Consider the following 12552-nt stretch of genomic DNA (forward strand, 5'->3'; position numbering starts at 1 on the left):
TTTCAGAGAGACACAAATCCATTAGTAACACAAAGCACTAGAAGAATAGTGGAGATTAAGCATCACTATAGCTTCCTTTCTTCCACACTAACTTTTCATATTGAAAACTTACAGTGGAATAAAGTAAAAAGGCAAAATGAATTTTGAGAGAACTGGATACTTGGAATTATTATTTTTATTTGTATTCACTAGCACAACACAAATGAGAATTTTTTACATACAGGTGTTTAACTCAATTTTACAAGCAAATTCCAATATACAGTATTTTATCTGAATTGGGTTTAACAAAATAAAGCAAAGAAAACAACAATGTAGACATTACGGAGTTTTTTTTTGTAACTAATATTGAATTTAAGACTTTAAATACCAACACTGGAGTTAACATTGTTATTATAGTGGTGCTTTAAATAGGCAGTGAGCAGCTTTACCACAATGGTGACTGAAGTACTCTTAAATTTCCTTGATGGCATGGTTGTAGATTATAAAAACTCATGCCTGCCAACATGATCATCTCTTAAAATCCTTAGAGCCAGCCATTAAGATGAGATGAAAAAGGATAACTGTAGAAGCCCAATTCATTAGTAGATTTCCACTGAATGGTATGAGAATGTTCATATTAAGAGTATTATATGCTGTGCAAAATAGGAAGCTTTCCCTCTCCCAGACATGCGATAAACCAATATATGGATGTCTTATGGTAGTGACATGAAAATAACAAAATAAACCATTCAAACGGTATTCATGTCTTCTAGCTTCTTTACAATAAATCAGCAGCTAAGACCAAAATTAACTGTTCTTTTTTTTTTTTTTTTTTTTTTTTTTTTTTATCTCTAATGCAGTCTAGTTGAACCTCCTTGCAGTCTGATTTTGAACTCTAGGATCATTTTGAAGTGAACTGTGTAAAAACATTTTCAGTGTATTTGGGGACTTTCAGTAGCTATGCTTAACAATTACTTGCACCAACCCCCGGGGTTGGTATTGCATATTTTTTTCCCATTAACAGATGCATAATATAGTCTAGGAACATTATCCTATAAGGGCTAAATATTAGTCCTATGAAAATTTTGCCATTGATTTCAAATGGGATAAATAAAGTACCAGCTTGGAGAGAGGTGAGGGGGTTCTTTTAAGTTGCATTGGTGTTAAATTTCCATAATTAAAAAATGTAATCAATGCACAATGAAAACCTGCTACAGTATATGTATGTTTTTACATGCTAGAGTATGCACTATTTCTGTTAAGTAATATAAAGATACCTTGGAAATAGGAACACTTGCACAGAAATTAGTTTCAAAACAAACACACAGAAAAGGAGACATTTAGATTATTTTAGGCACAGCTCCAAGCAATAAAGCTCATTTAAAGTGCAATTCAATTATTTCTCCTCCTTTTGTTTTCACTTGTTAGAATGTAATTTATTTTGTCTCTTCTGAATACACACATTCTGAGCAGTAGCTAAATACTTTTGTGAGTATTGCACAAAAGAAAATCCGAGACCTGAAATGAATGAAAATCAGTAATAACTAATTTCACAAATGTATTTTTTTTTTGCATATAACCCTCTATTTTGTTCATTCAGAATCACCTTTACCAGTACTGATAAAACATCTCCATCTTTAAATAAGCTTCCATTTCAGATGAAGAGTTCCATTTGGCACCATCATTTCCCCCTTTCACTGGATTAAGACCTCAGTTTCACTTCTCTTCCAGTTGCTCATCAACGAACAAACTTTACTTCATACTCTGGACTTTCTGTACATACATTGGAACAACCCTTGCTAAAGTCACGAGAGTAGCAGAAATATGTACTTGTGTTTAGATGAATGAATATTGACCATAGAGTTTCAGCTGAACACAACTACAATTTACACTGGCAAAATGGTGTCCTACATGTAACTGCTCTGCTACCCTTGCCTCCATTTCTTATTTACTAGTCTTAAGGTAATATAGGGTGTATGAGTGAGTGCGTATGTATGTCTGTGTATTTTCAGAGGAATATATCTTATTGAAGTTTCTATTAAAATACAAAGGACCAAAAATTATTTTTGCAAAAAACCTAAACAATTTTGTATTTCTCGAGAAACCTTTATGGACTCTTTGTACCTTAAAGTCAGTAAAAGTGCAGGATTTTTTACATCAAATAATTTTACCATCACTTTAAATGTAAATCAGACTAGTGAAAACTTTGGGAGGATAGGAGGAAGAAAGGGGAATAACAGAACCCATTCTGAAATCTCTCTCTGAAACCAACAGCATTTCTTTAATTGAAAGTCTCTCCTTAAACTGTATAAAATTAAAAATAAAATCACCTTCCCCTGAAGGAAAGTCAGCTTTCTGAACGTCCATAAAAATCTATACAGACCTGAAAATGAACCAAGAACCCGATTATTTCGTCAGCACTTTTCAAATTCTAGAGAAATGAGTCAACTGTCAGTTAATTATATGAACATATACAAAGTCAGTTTTATTTACTCCCCCCATATATAATGCCTGTTCTGCTTCAGGACAGCAAACAAGATAGTTGGTGTCTTTCTACAAGGAAAAAAATTGATAATTATAACAGTAATCTTGTGCTTAGACTTATTTTGATCAATTTATGTAATAGCTACTACTACATTAATGGTAAGATTTTATTTTTATTTTTTTACAAATTAACAGAAAAACATGGTTCTGTTTCATTTCAAAATTCTACAACCAGGTGTGAAAAATAAATTAAATCAAGCAAACTTCTGGAATTCGTTCACCTCACTGATGAAATATGAGCACTTTGCTTACATTGTTCATGTGCCATCTCTTCAAAAGTTTGTCACTCATTTTTTCTCTGGGATAGCCACTCATCTTAAGTGCCAGAGTTTATTACTACCAGTTATAATATATTCCCAGGAAAACTGTACTGTAATACATCTTCTTTCAGCAAAAGCTTAGAACACTGTCTTGTTTCTACGTTTCACTGCACACTGGAGAGTAAGTTTTTGAAAATACTATTCCTGACAGTGTTTGAGTCTTGAGTCTCAGCATTACACATAAGCTCAAGAAAACAAGATACTGTGTTTTGTGGGCTACACGGGTAAATTTTTGGAACACTTTGCTGCATATGTATTTACTCAACCCATAGTGTCTGCCTTCTCAAATTTTGTGACCCCATTTCTGCCACCTGACAAATATTTGAAGACCATTTTTCATCAGAATGCCTTCCCAGAGAAAGCAAAAATATATTCCTTGCTTTATTTCCCCAGAATTCTTTACTAGAAAAAAAAAATCCCCCAAAAAAACAGCAAGTACCCTTTGCTGAAATAGTCAGAGCACCACCTCTGATTATTACATCATAGAACTGCTCAAAGCAAAACTGTGGGTATTAGAAAAAGGAGGTTAAATTTAAAAAAAAAAAAACTTTTATTATGTAAAATAATTGCAAACCCTATATATACGTTCAAGTTTTGTGCAAACATTTCAAGTCAGCTATTTCAGTGTCTTCTAACAATAAACAGGAAGTCAATAAATACAAAAATAGTATAATAAAGTTAAAAGTTCTCAATTAAAATGTATGTTGTAAAAGCCTCAGCATAGCTGTCATAGACACTTTATCCCAAGAGGCTCATTATGCACCATCTCAAAAGTAACCGCATTAGCAGGTTTTTGCACAAGTATCCTTCGCACTCGGTTTCAAAAATTTACCCAGTAATACCTATTAAACAACACAAAAGAATGGTTGGATGATATTTCTGTGCAAATAAGAGACATTTCACTCTGAGATCTGTTTACCACCTGTGAAGGATGAAGATAAGTTCCGAAGCAAACAGAGCAACAATCGGATCCTATAGGGAAATAAGTCTACATTAAAATAACATTAATTACATGTCACTGAAGTCATGAGATTATTTTGAAAAGTATGACTATGTTGCATAGGCCTCTGGAATATAGAGTCAAGTTATGGCCAGGAAAAGATATGTTAATAGAGAATAACTCTATTTTCCACTGTTATAAACCGAACTGTTAATGAGAACAGAAAGATTAGATTGAATGGTGATTTTGATGTCCAACAGTTCACATTAATAAGGACAAGAAATGATTTCTGCAAGCAGCCTGTCATCCTCAAGTGCATGGTGAAACACCTTGGAAAAGTGTCTAGTAGTCATCAGGCTTCAGCATTTTTTTAAGTTATTAAGAGAGACAGAAGGGTAATGTAATAAAATTGCCAATGCAGGCCACAGGTATATTTAAGTATAAACCATTATGATAAGAGAAGATGCAGTTTGACTGGATCAACTTCCAGATTGCAATAGGCAAATCTGAATAACAGATTCTACTCTTAATACTCTGAGGATTTTGATAAAGCCATAACTAAAGCTGTCAGTATATGTTTAAGCAGCTGATGTAAGATTCATTCCAATGAGACACATAGACGGATGCCATGTTTTTAATGTGTCTTTGGTTTAGGGAGGCGGCAATGTCGATTAGAGGGCAAACTATCCCCAGAATGCAAACCAATGTAATCATTTTGCACATTTTCCTTTTTATGTGCCAGTGGCCTTGGGATGTTAGTCTTGGAATGGCAGACCAGAGGTTCTGCTGACACAAGTAAAGATTTTGGGATGCTTATTTGCTTAGATTTAAAGAAGGACACAGTTGGTGGGCGAAGTTTAGAAATTCTCTGACTTGGTTTACTCTTAAGATTTCTCTGACTGGGTGGTGGTTGTAACTGTGTTACACTACTTGATGGTGGTAGGTCAGGCTCCTTGGAAGCAGTGGAGCAGGTTGGAGATGGTGCAGTAATGGCTACTGTAGGAGGCACTAAAGCATTCTGGCTTGGGGGTTCTGAAGCTCTTAAAGTCTTTGGCTGAGAACCCTGTTTTGTGGATGAAGGCTGACTTTTCACAGCTAACTTAGCCTGCACATCTCTAGCATCCGCTCGAGCAGGTGTCTGAAAAGGAGAGAGAAGAGACTGTAGTGTACTATCTTCATTATGAGCCAGTTCTTCTGGTTCTTTTCCTCTCTTTTTAATCTTCAAATTTTCCTCAAAAGGTGCATTCTTATTTACAACCTTTAAATGGTTTCTCAGTGAAATGTTCACTTCATTCAGGCTATTTATGAGAGAGCCATTTGCAGCATTTTGATTGTGACAATCATTGTTTTCATGCAAGCCCTGTATAGGGTGCTCACTGTGGGCCTCGGTAAGTGGTGTTTTTATTAATTTTCCCTGGGTGAGGTCTTTGGAACTGGGAAGGCTGCTGGAAGGCTGTAGTACTTGAGGCTGTTAAAAAGAAAATATATTAACGTTAGATAAGGGAAGCCTATATAGTTAACATTTTAACTCCACATATGCCAATCAGGTACTTGACGCTTACATATGCAGTTTGTATGTTAAGAAGCTGACCGTCACAACAGGTGGATCTATGCGACATATACACAAGTGGGACTGGTAAATTGTGTACAAAAGAATTATGCCAGCACTAAAATATAAATCTCAAAACTAAAATGAAACACAAGAGAAACATATTGATTTAAAATAAAGAATGAAAAAGATTGTCAACTAACAATTTCATGTTTTGTTCTTTAATTGTATTGAAATGTAGTAAATGTAAGAAAGCCATGTCTGAACACTGGTATATTGAGATTCAAGTGCCTTTAATAATAGCTAAAGCTGTCATTTGTTAGATTGCATCTATCTTTTATCTTCTACCTGCTGCAGATTCCAATTAGCTATCCCAAGCCTTTCATCAATTTTAATGATTTTTTTAAGAGCTAGTTAAGGACTTCACTGGAGAAGTTTGTGTTTGAAGTGTGTTCTAAAGACATCACTTCTAAAGATTTAATTTTCTTGGTGAGCTAAGGACTTGATATAAAAACTTGTCCTAATTAGGTTATTGACTAGATTTATATAGCTGTTTTATCCTAGAAGTTATTCAAATGAATGGATGTAGATACATCATGTAATATCTTCTTGTTGCATATATTATATTCATCATCAGATAAACTGTAAAGTCTTTGTTAAACCACGCTTATCTGAAAGGAGTTTCTAGTATTAGAAAGAAAAAAGTTGTCAGTACCTCTTCTGGGTCACCTCCCTACTTTTCTTTTGCTCTTCCCTGTAAAAGGACTTCAAAGGTTAATATGACATTCTGCTTTTTAAACGGAACTCTTCTGTACGGAAATGAACAAAAACTTTGTCAACCTTGATTTTGTGCCCTGATTTGAAAAGAATTGCTCAGGATTCTATAATTCACAACCTTTTTTCCCCCCCACGAGAAAATCTACCATACTGCACTTCCATTATTAAAGTTCAACATTTGAATAATTTTCTATTTTTCCTTTTTAAAAGATGACTACTACCATTAAGTCTCATTTTGGAGCTGCCTAAATAGAGAAGCATGAAATTAAATTCTTCCAAGACATGTTGTTTATTTTTATCTGATTCTGCGCAAATAACATTGTGTAAGTTTCATTCACCATTACAATAAATCAATAAAGCAGGAGAAACATTTCTTAGTAGGCTCCTTTGATTTATGTTTTTCAGCATATTACACTGATACAGAGGATTATTTGAGTGAGCATGCCTTTATTTTTAATACCTTGCTCAACCAAGTAAACTAAGCTCAAAGAGCACTTTAGATTGTTACACAGATTAACAAGCACCTCAGCTTTCATCAGCTTTCTTACATAAGAACATAAGAATAGCCATACTGGGTCAGACCAAAGGTTCATCCAGCCCAATATCCCGTCTGCCGACAGTGGCCAATGCCAGGTGCCCCAGAGAAGGAGAACAGAAGACAATGATCAAGTGATTTATCTCCTGCCATCCACCTCCTGCCCTTGTACTGAAGGCTAGGGCACCATACTTTACCCCTAGCTAATAGCCATTTATGGACCTAACCTGCAAAAATTTATCAAGCTCTTTTTTCAACCCTAATAGAGTCCTGGCCTTCACAGCCTCCTCCGGCAAGGAGTTCCACAGGTTGACTGTGCGCTGTGTGAAGAAAAATTTCCTTTTATTAGTTTTGAACCTACTACCCATCAATTTCATTTGGTGTCCCCTAGTTCTTGTATTATGGGAAAAGGTAAATAATTTTTCTATGTTCACTTTCTCCACACCATTCATGATTTTATATACCTCTATCATATCGCCCCTCAATCGCCTCTTTTCCAGACTGAAAAGTCCCAGTTTTTCTAGCCTCTCCCCATATGGGACCCGTTCCAAACCCCTAATCATCTTAGTCGCCCTTTCCTGAACCTTTTCTAATGCCAATATATCTTTTTTGAGGTGAGGAGACCACATCTGCACACAGTACTCAAGATGTGGGCGTACCATAGTTTTATATAAGGGAAGTATGATATCTTTTGTCTTATTATCTATCCCTTTTTTAATAATTCCTAACATCCTATTTGCTTTACTAACTGCCGCTGCACACTGCGTGGATGTCTTCAGAGAACTATCCACTATAACTCCAAGATCCCTTTCCTGATCTGTCGTAGCTAAATTTGACCCCATCATGTTGTACATGTAATTTGGGTTATTTAGGTTATTTTTTTTCCAATTTTACATACATCAGCTAGCCTCATTCATCAGCAGGTATTGAGTACCTCCACTATAAGTCCTCAATAAAGAGTGAATTGAAGGAGATAAAATAGATCAGGATAATTTATTAATCTAATTTTGACTTACTGGAGGTTTCTCCTTTGGGTTCACCAACTCCATATTGGCAAGCTAGAGGCTGGGCCAGTGACATCAATGATTGAAAAAGAGAAGTGCAGATGCACTGAACACAGTGGAGACTGGTGCTTTCATAAAGAAGTGTGTGATAAATTGGAGGGAGATGAAGAGTATCAATTTCACAGTAAATTATTGTTTCTTTCAGTGATTATCACCACCAATCTTCAAAGGAGTATGATAAACTTGCGCATTTTCTTTCCTACCAAGCAATTATACCACAGCTACAAAGAATGTAGTAGTATAATGCCATTGGGGCAGGGGGCTGGGCTTGATGGCCTCTCGAGGTCCCTTCCATTCCTAGTGTTCTATGATTCTATGATATATCCCAAAGCTTAAAGAATAAATCCTGGCAAATTTGTCACAATATCTTAATGGAATGGACAGGGATAGTCTCTGTACCTGTTATTACCAAGAAGACTTGCATAGCAAAGAGGGGATAATGTTAGCCCAAGCAATTCACAATTTGGAGAACCCACTTATAAACTAAAACAACTGTTGAGAAAGCTCTTAAGCACAGAAACAAGTAAGTCAGACTAGAACTATTCACAATGCACGTGTGCTGAATAAAGAACCAAAATACTTCAAAGTTAAGATTTTATAATCTAATTTAGAGAAAAATATTTTTAAGAGGCAAAGTAGATGTCTCCCATGAAAAGAGCTGTTTAATTTTCCCTCCATTTTTTGTAATAAAAGAAAAAAAACAAATAGGTTATATAAGAACACTAAATTGCACACAAACTATGTGCCAGTTCACCCCCAGGCTGGGTCTGCACTTGCCCCCAACTTCAAAAGGGGACATATTAATCAGGGTGACAGGAGATTACTAATGAAGTGCTGTGGTGAACATGCAGCACTTCATTAGGCTAATTCTCCCCCACGGCATCTTCGAATTGTCAAACTTCGAAGTGCCGGAATGTGTGTAGCTGCAGGCACTTCGAAGTGCCTGTGCTACTTTGGAGTGCCTTTACTCCCCAAAAGTTTGACGCTTTTAAGTTGCCGCGGGGGACAATTAGCCTAATGAAGTGCTGCATATTAACATGTCCCCTTCAAAGCTGAGGGCAAGCGTAGACAAGCCCCCAGAGTAACAGTCAAATGCCACTCAAAGAAGTGTAAAGTCTATGAAATGTAAGTGCCAGGGACAACCTCCACCACCCACTTAAACTTCATATTCTTATAATATGTGTGTAAGTATATCTGAAATACTACTTATAAACTGACCTTTTATTAATGCTGTATCTGGGCTGCCATTTTAAAAACAGCAAAAAAAATAAAATACTGCTTAAACTGAAAGATGGAGTGGTAAGCAACTGCAGTCAGTATTACAGAAATTGCATGGAAGATGTTACCAAATGTATAAAGACGTACATACATAAAACATCTTTCATAATCAAAAGATGCGAACACTAGAGCCCGAAGTGGAAAGCAGCATTAGAGCTTAAACTATGAATGTTATGATATAGCTTTAGCACAGATGGGTTCAACATCTTCCAGTAAATTTCCCAATATTAAAAATGTGGCCATCTATTTAAAATGAATCACAAAGAGCCTAACACTGATGTCATAAATATGACTTCAGTGATTACTCTGGGTTTATACTACTGGAAGATTAGAATAAGACTCAAATCAGCAATAAAGATTTCATTACAGAAGGAGAGGTTACTTACTTGTAATTGGAGATGAGAGACATGTGGTCCCTAAATGTATATCACTGAGTGTTATGTGGCTGTACCATCTTGAAGAACTTCTAGTTACAGACCATTAAACTCCCATTCTTCTTTGGGTGATGGTGCCTATTATATTCCAAAGTATAACAGAGAACCACTGTGCCAAATGAGGTTCCTGTTGCAGAATTGTGCATTAGTGTATAATGGGGAAAAAGGTATATACTGAACTCTATGTGGCTGCCTTACATATGCCCACAATGAGCATATTGTGTTGAAGTAGCTGATGCTCTTCGCTGATCTCATAAATATGACTTCAGTGGTTACTCAGGGTGTATACTACTTGAAGATCTTATAGAATAGCTATGCTCTTGTGCAATAGCATGTATCCCATCTTGGGACAGTCCTGATAGTTAATAGAAGTGTAATGCATCATGAAACCCACTTCGATATTTTCAGGTGGAAATAGTCTCCTATGGCTCCGAATAGTCTAGGAGATTTCCAAAGTGACCTCATTCTCTGTAAGTACAAGGCAAAGGCCCTACATATTCCAAGGAAGTGACACCGCTCTTCCATATCTGAGGTAAGTGGTTTGAGAAAGAAGGTTGGCAAATGGATGGGTTGGTTGTGGTAGAAGCAGGAAACCACTTTTGGTAGAAAATAGCTTCTGGCTTGTTAACCCTCCATGCAGGTTAGGAAAGCAACCTTCATGGACAGCTGAGAAAGGGAGCAGGAAGCTAGGGGTTCAAAGGGAGAGGTCATTAATTATGTAAGGACTAGGCTGAGGTCTGTCAGTGGAGCGATATGCTGGATGGACAGGCCTTTACTTTCCAGAATGAGGAAGTCAAAGGTCAGTTAAAACTGAATGACCCTGCACTAGGAGGTTGGAAAACACTAATCATCACTTCATTCTCCCTCCTGGAATTAGGTGACTCCCAATGCCTTCAGATAGAGGAAATAGTACAAGAGCACAGGAATGCTAATGGCCTGGATGGCAAGATCTTTCTGCTGAGCAGGAAGTGATATGTGCCCACCTAGTTCAGCAGGATCTTCTAGTGGAGTCCTTCCTGTTATTGGAAAGGCCCTCTCAGATTGCCCAAGAAAACTCTTGCACTTAGACATGATGTGAGCTTTTCTCAAGCAGTACAGACAGCACTGATGCTTGTGGTTGAGTGAAAATGAGGATGTACAGGAAATGCAGACCCTAATTTCTCAAATTTTCAGCATAGTCTACTATCCAGATACTTGTGTGGGGTGATGGGGACGCTGGAAAATGACAAAGCAGTTTCCTGCCAAAGTTGTTAGTTTTACAAATATTACTATGAACTGAAAACTACTACAAAAATCAGTAAATTCTGAATAAAAACTTTTTTTCTGGAAAGTTTGGAAAGCAGCAGCTCTGACTCTGACCTTATGGTGGTGAAAAGCAGCTGAAGACACTGTTGATCCACCATGCCCTTTAGCAATTTACATAAACACACAAGACAATGCAGGGGTACATGAATGGACCAACAGACTCTACTACTCCAGGTGCATGTGCATAACCCTCAGAGTAATACAACAGGAACTATCACTCAAAAAAAAATGATGACCTCACTGAGAATTTTCAGGCAGAGAAAACAGATTAATACAAGTGTGAAATACATAACCAGAACCACAAATAGTAATGCTTAACTTTACTGCACAGATTAATTTATCTAGTTATTAAACGTGATTATCAGTTCTTCTAGGCGGTACTGGCAGTGTAATGATCATTTAGGCCAGAGGAAAGGAAAGAGGATAGACCTTGGCAGTGGGAAGAGGAAGTGGTTCTGTGTTGCTACTTCCTCTCACCCACAGCTAAGGGCATGGTGGTGCAGCAAAATGCTGGTCTGTAGGCTTTTCCATGGCTGCTCTCATAGTGGCAGGAGTTGATGCCTGGGAACAATGGGGGGGCACAGAGCCACATGGGCCCCTGGGAGCAGGGCACTAGGGAAAAACCCCATTGCCACCATGCTCAGGCACTACAACCAGTGTTCCTTGTAAGATGCAGGCATATGCAGCTGATCAGAGTTTTAAATGCTGTCCAGTTGATTAGCTATGCACCCACAGCTAGGTCGTGTGTTTCTGTTGCTGGTACACATTCATACATGCCTCAGTGCACAAACTGATTCCACACATGGATGGAAAAGGATTAGAGGTACATTGCTGACAGTGCCCTCCACATCCCAGAAAAGTCTGTAATCCAACATACCCTGTTTCCAGAGTGGCTGGACTAAAGCAGTGCAGGTGTACCTGACAGAATTGTAACTGGATATCACCTATTTACATGCAAGGATGTTGACATTCCAGCTAGTGTGTAAGAGAACAGTAATTTATATAAAAGCAAAAAGAAGGACTATTTGGAAAGGAGGCAAGTAATGTTCATAACATGTTTTTCAGTGCAAACTTGTATTTTCTAACTTTTGCATTTTGTTCCTTTATAGCATGCTCATTTCCACGCTATTTATGTGAAATTAATAATACATGGTGACCTATAATTAGCTAGAGAAGTCTAATATTAGTGTCCTTATGAAAAAAAAAAAATCTGATGTCCTATCCAGTAGCAATAACAGTGCTTTACTGCAATGAATGCATTGTGAATTTTGTCATTGCTCTGTATGATTGCAAATACTGGAGTCTATTTCAGGTAGTGATTTATCATGACCAAGTACAGAGAACTATACTAATAGTCTTTACATATCGTTGATGTACAGAATGACCAAGTGGATATATATTTAATTGTTAAGTTACGTTTAGGTTCCAATGAATGTACTAGAATTACGGTGTAACTAAAGAAAGTCCTCTTAAAACTGCCACTAAATACGTAATAGGATTTGTGTACACTTTCCACTTATAAAAATGAAAGCAAAAGACTTAATTCTTTAACAGCACATTTATCTAGAATTTTGTACCTATCAGGGATTTGTTATGTTCAATTACAAGTGATTAAATGCAATCCCCGCCACAGTGCCAGAATCATATCACAAATTACTCAACTCTTCCAGAAGAATCTATCTGGATAGTGTCGCAGCCAGAAAAATATTTAATTGACGAGAAGGATTTCCATTAAATCACTTGTATTAACTGAGTCACTATGATAGTTTCTGGCCTTGAGACAATTTGCAAATAAGCTTAAGTGTCATTTATGAATACAAAATATTT

At 36.8% G+C, this 12552-nt stretch overlaps 1 protein-coding gene across 8 annotated transcripts in view; it reads right to left on the bottom strand.

The window, feature by feature from the left end:
• Positions 1–793: 793 nt before the first annotated feature.
• The window catches only part of CCSER2 (coiled-coil serine rich protein 2), a 107993-nt gene continuing 96234 nt past the window's right edge, over positions 794–12552 (bottom strand). For 4 of the 8 annotated variants that reach the window (XM_075000134.1, XM_075000132.1, XM_075000133.1 and 1 more), the window contains exon 10: positions 794–5251. In XM_075000134.1, the coding sequence (XP_074856235.1) occupies positions 4418–5251 (834 nt within the window). In that variant the 3' untranslated portion in view covers positions 794–4417. The remainder of the gene's footprint in view (positions 5252–12552) is intronic. The other 4 variants (XM_075000138.1, XM_075000136.1, XM_075000137.1 and 1 more) reach the window with 2 other exon arrangements.

This window comes from Carettochelys insculpta, chromosome 7 (assembly GCF_033958435.1).
Source record: "Carettochelys insculpta isolate YL-2023 chromosome 7, ASM3395843v1, whole genome shotgun sequence".
In the NCBI taxonomy this organism is placed as follows: domain Eukaryota; kingdom Metazoa; phylum Chordata; order Testudines; family Carettochelyidae; genus Carettochelys; species Carettochelys insculpta.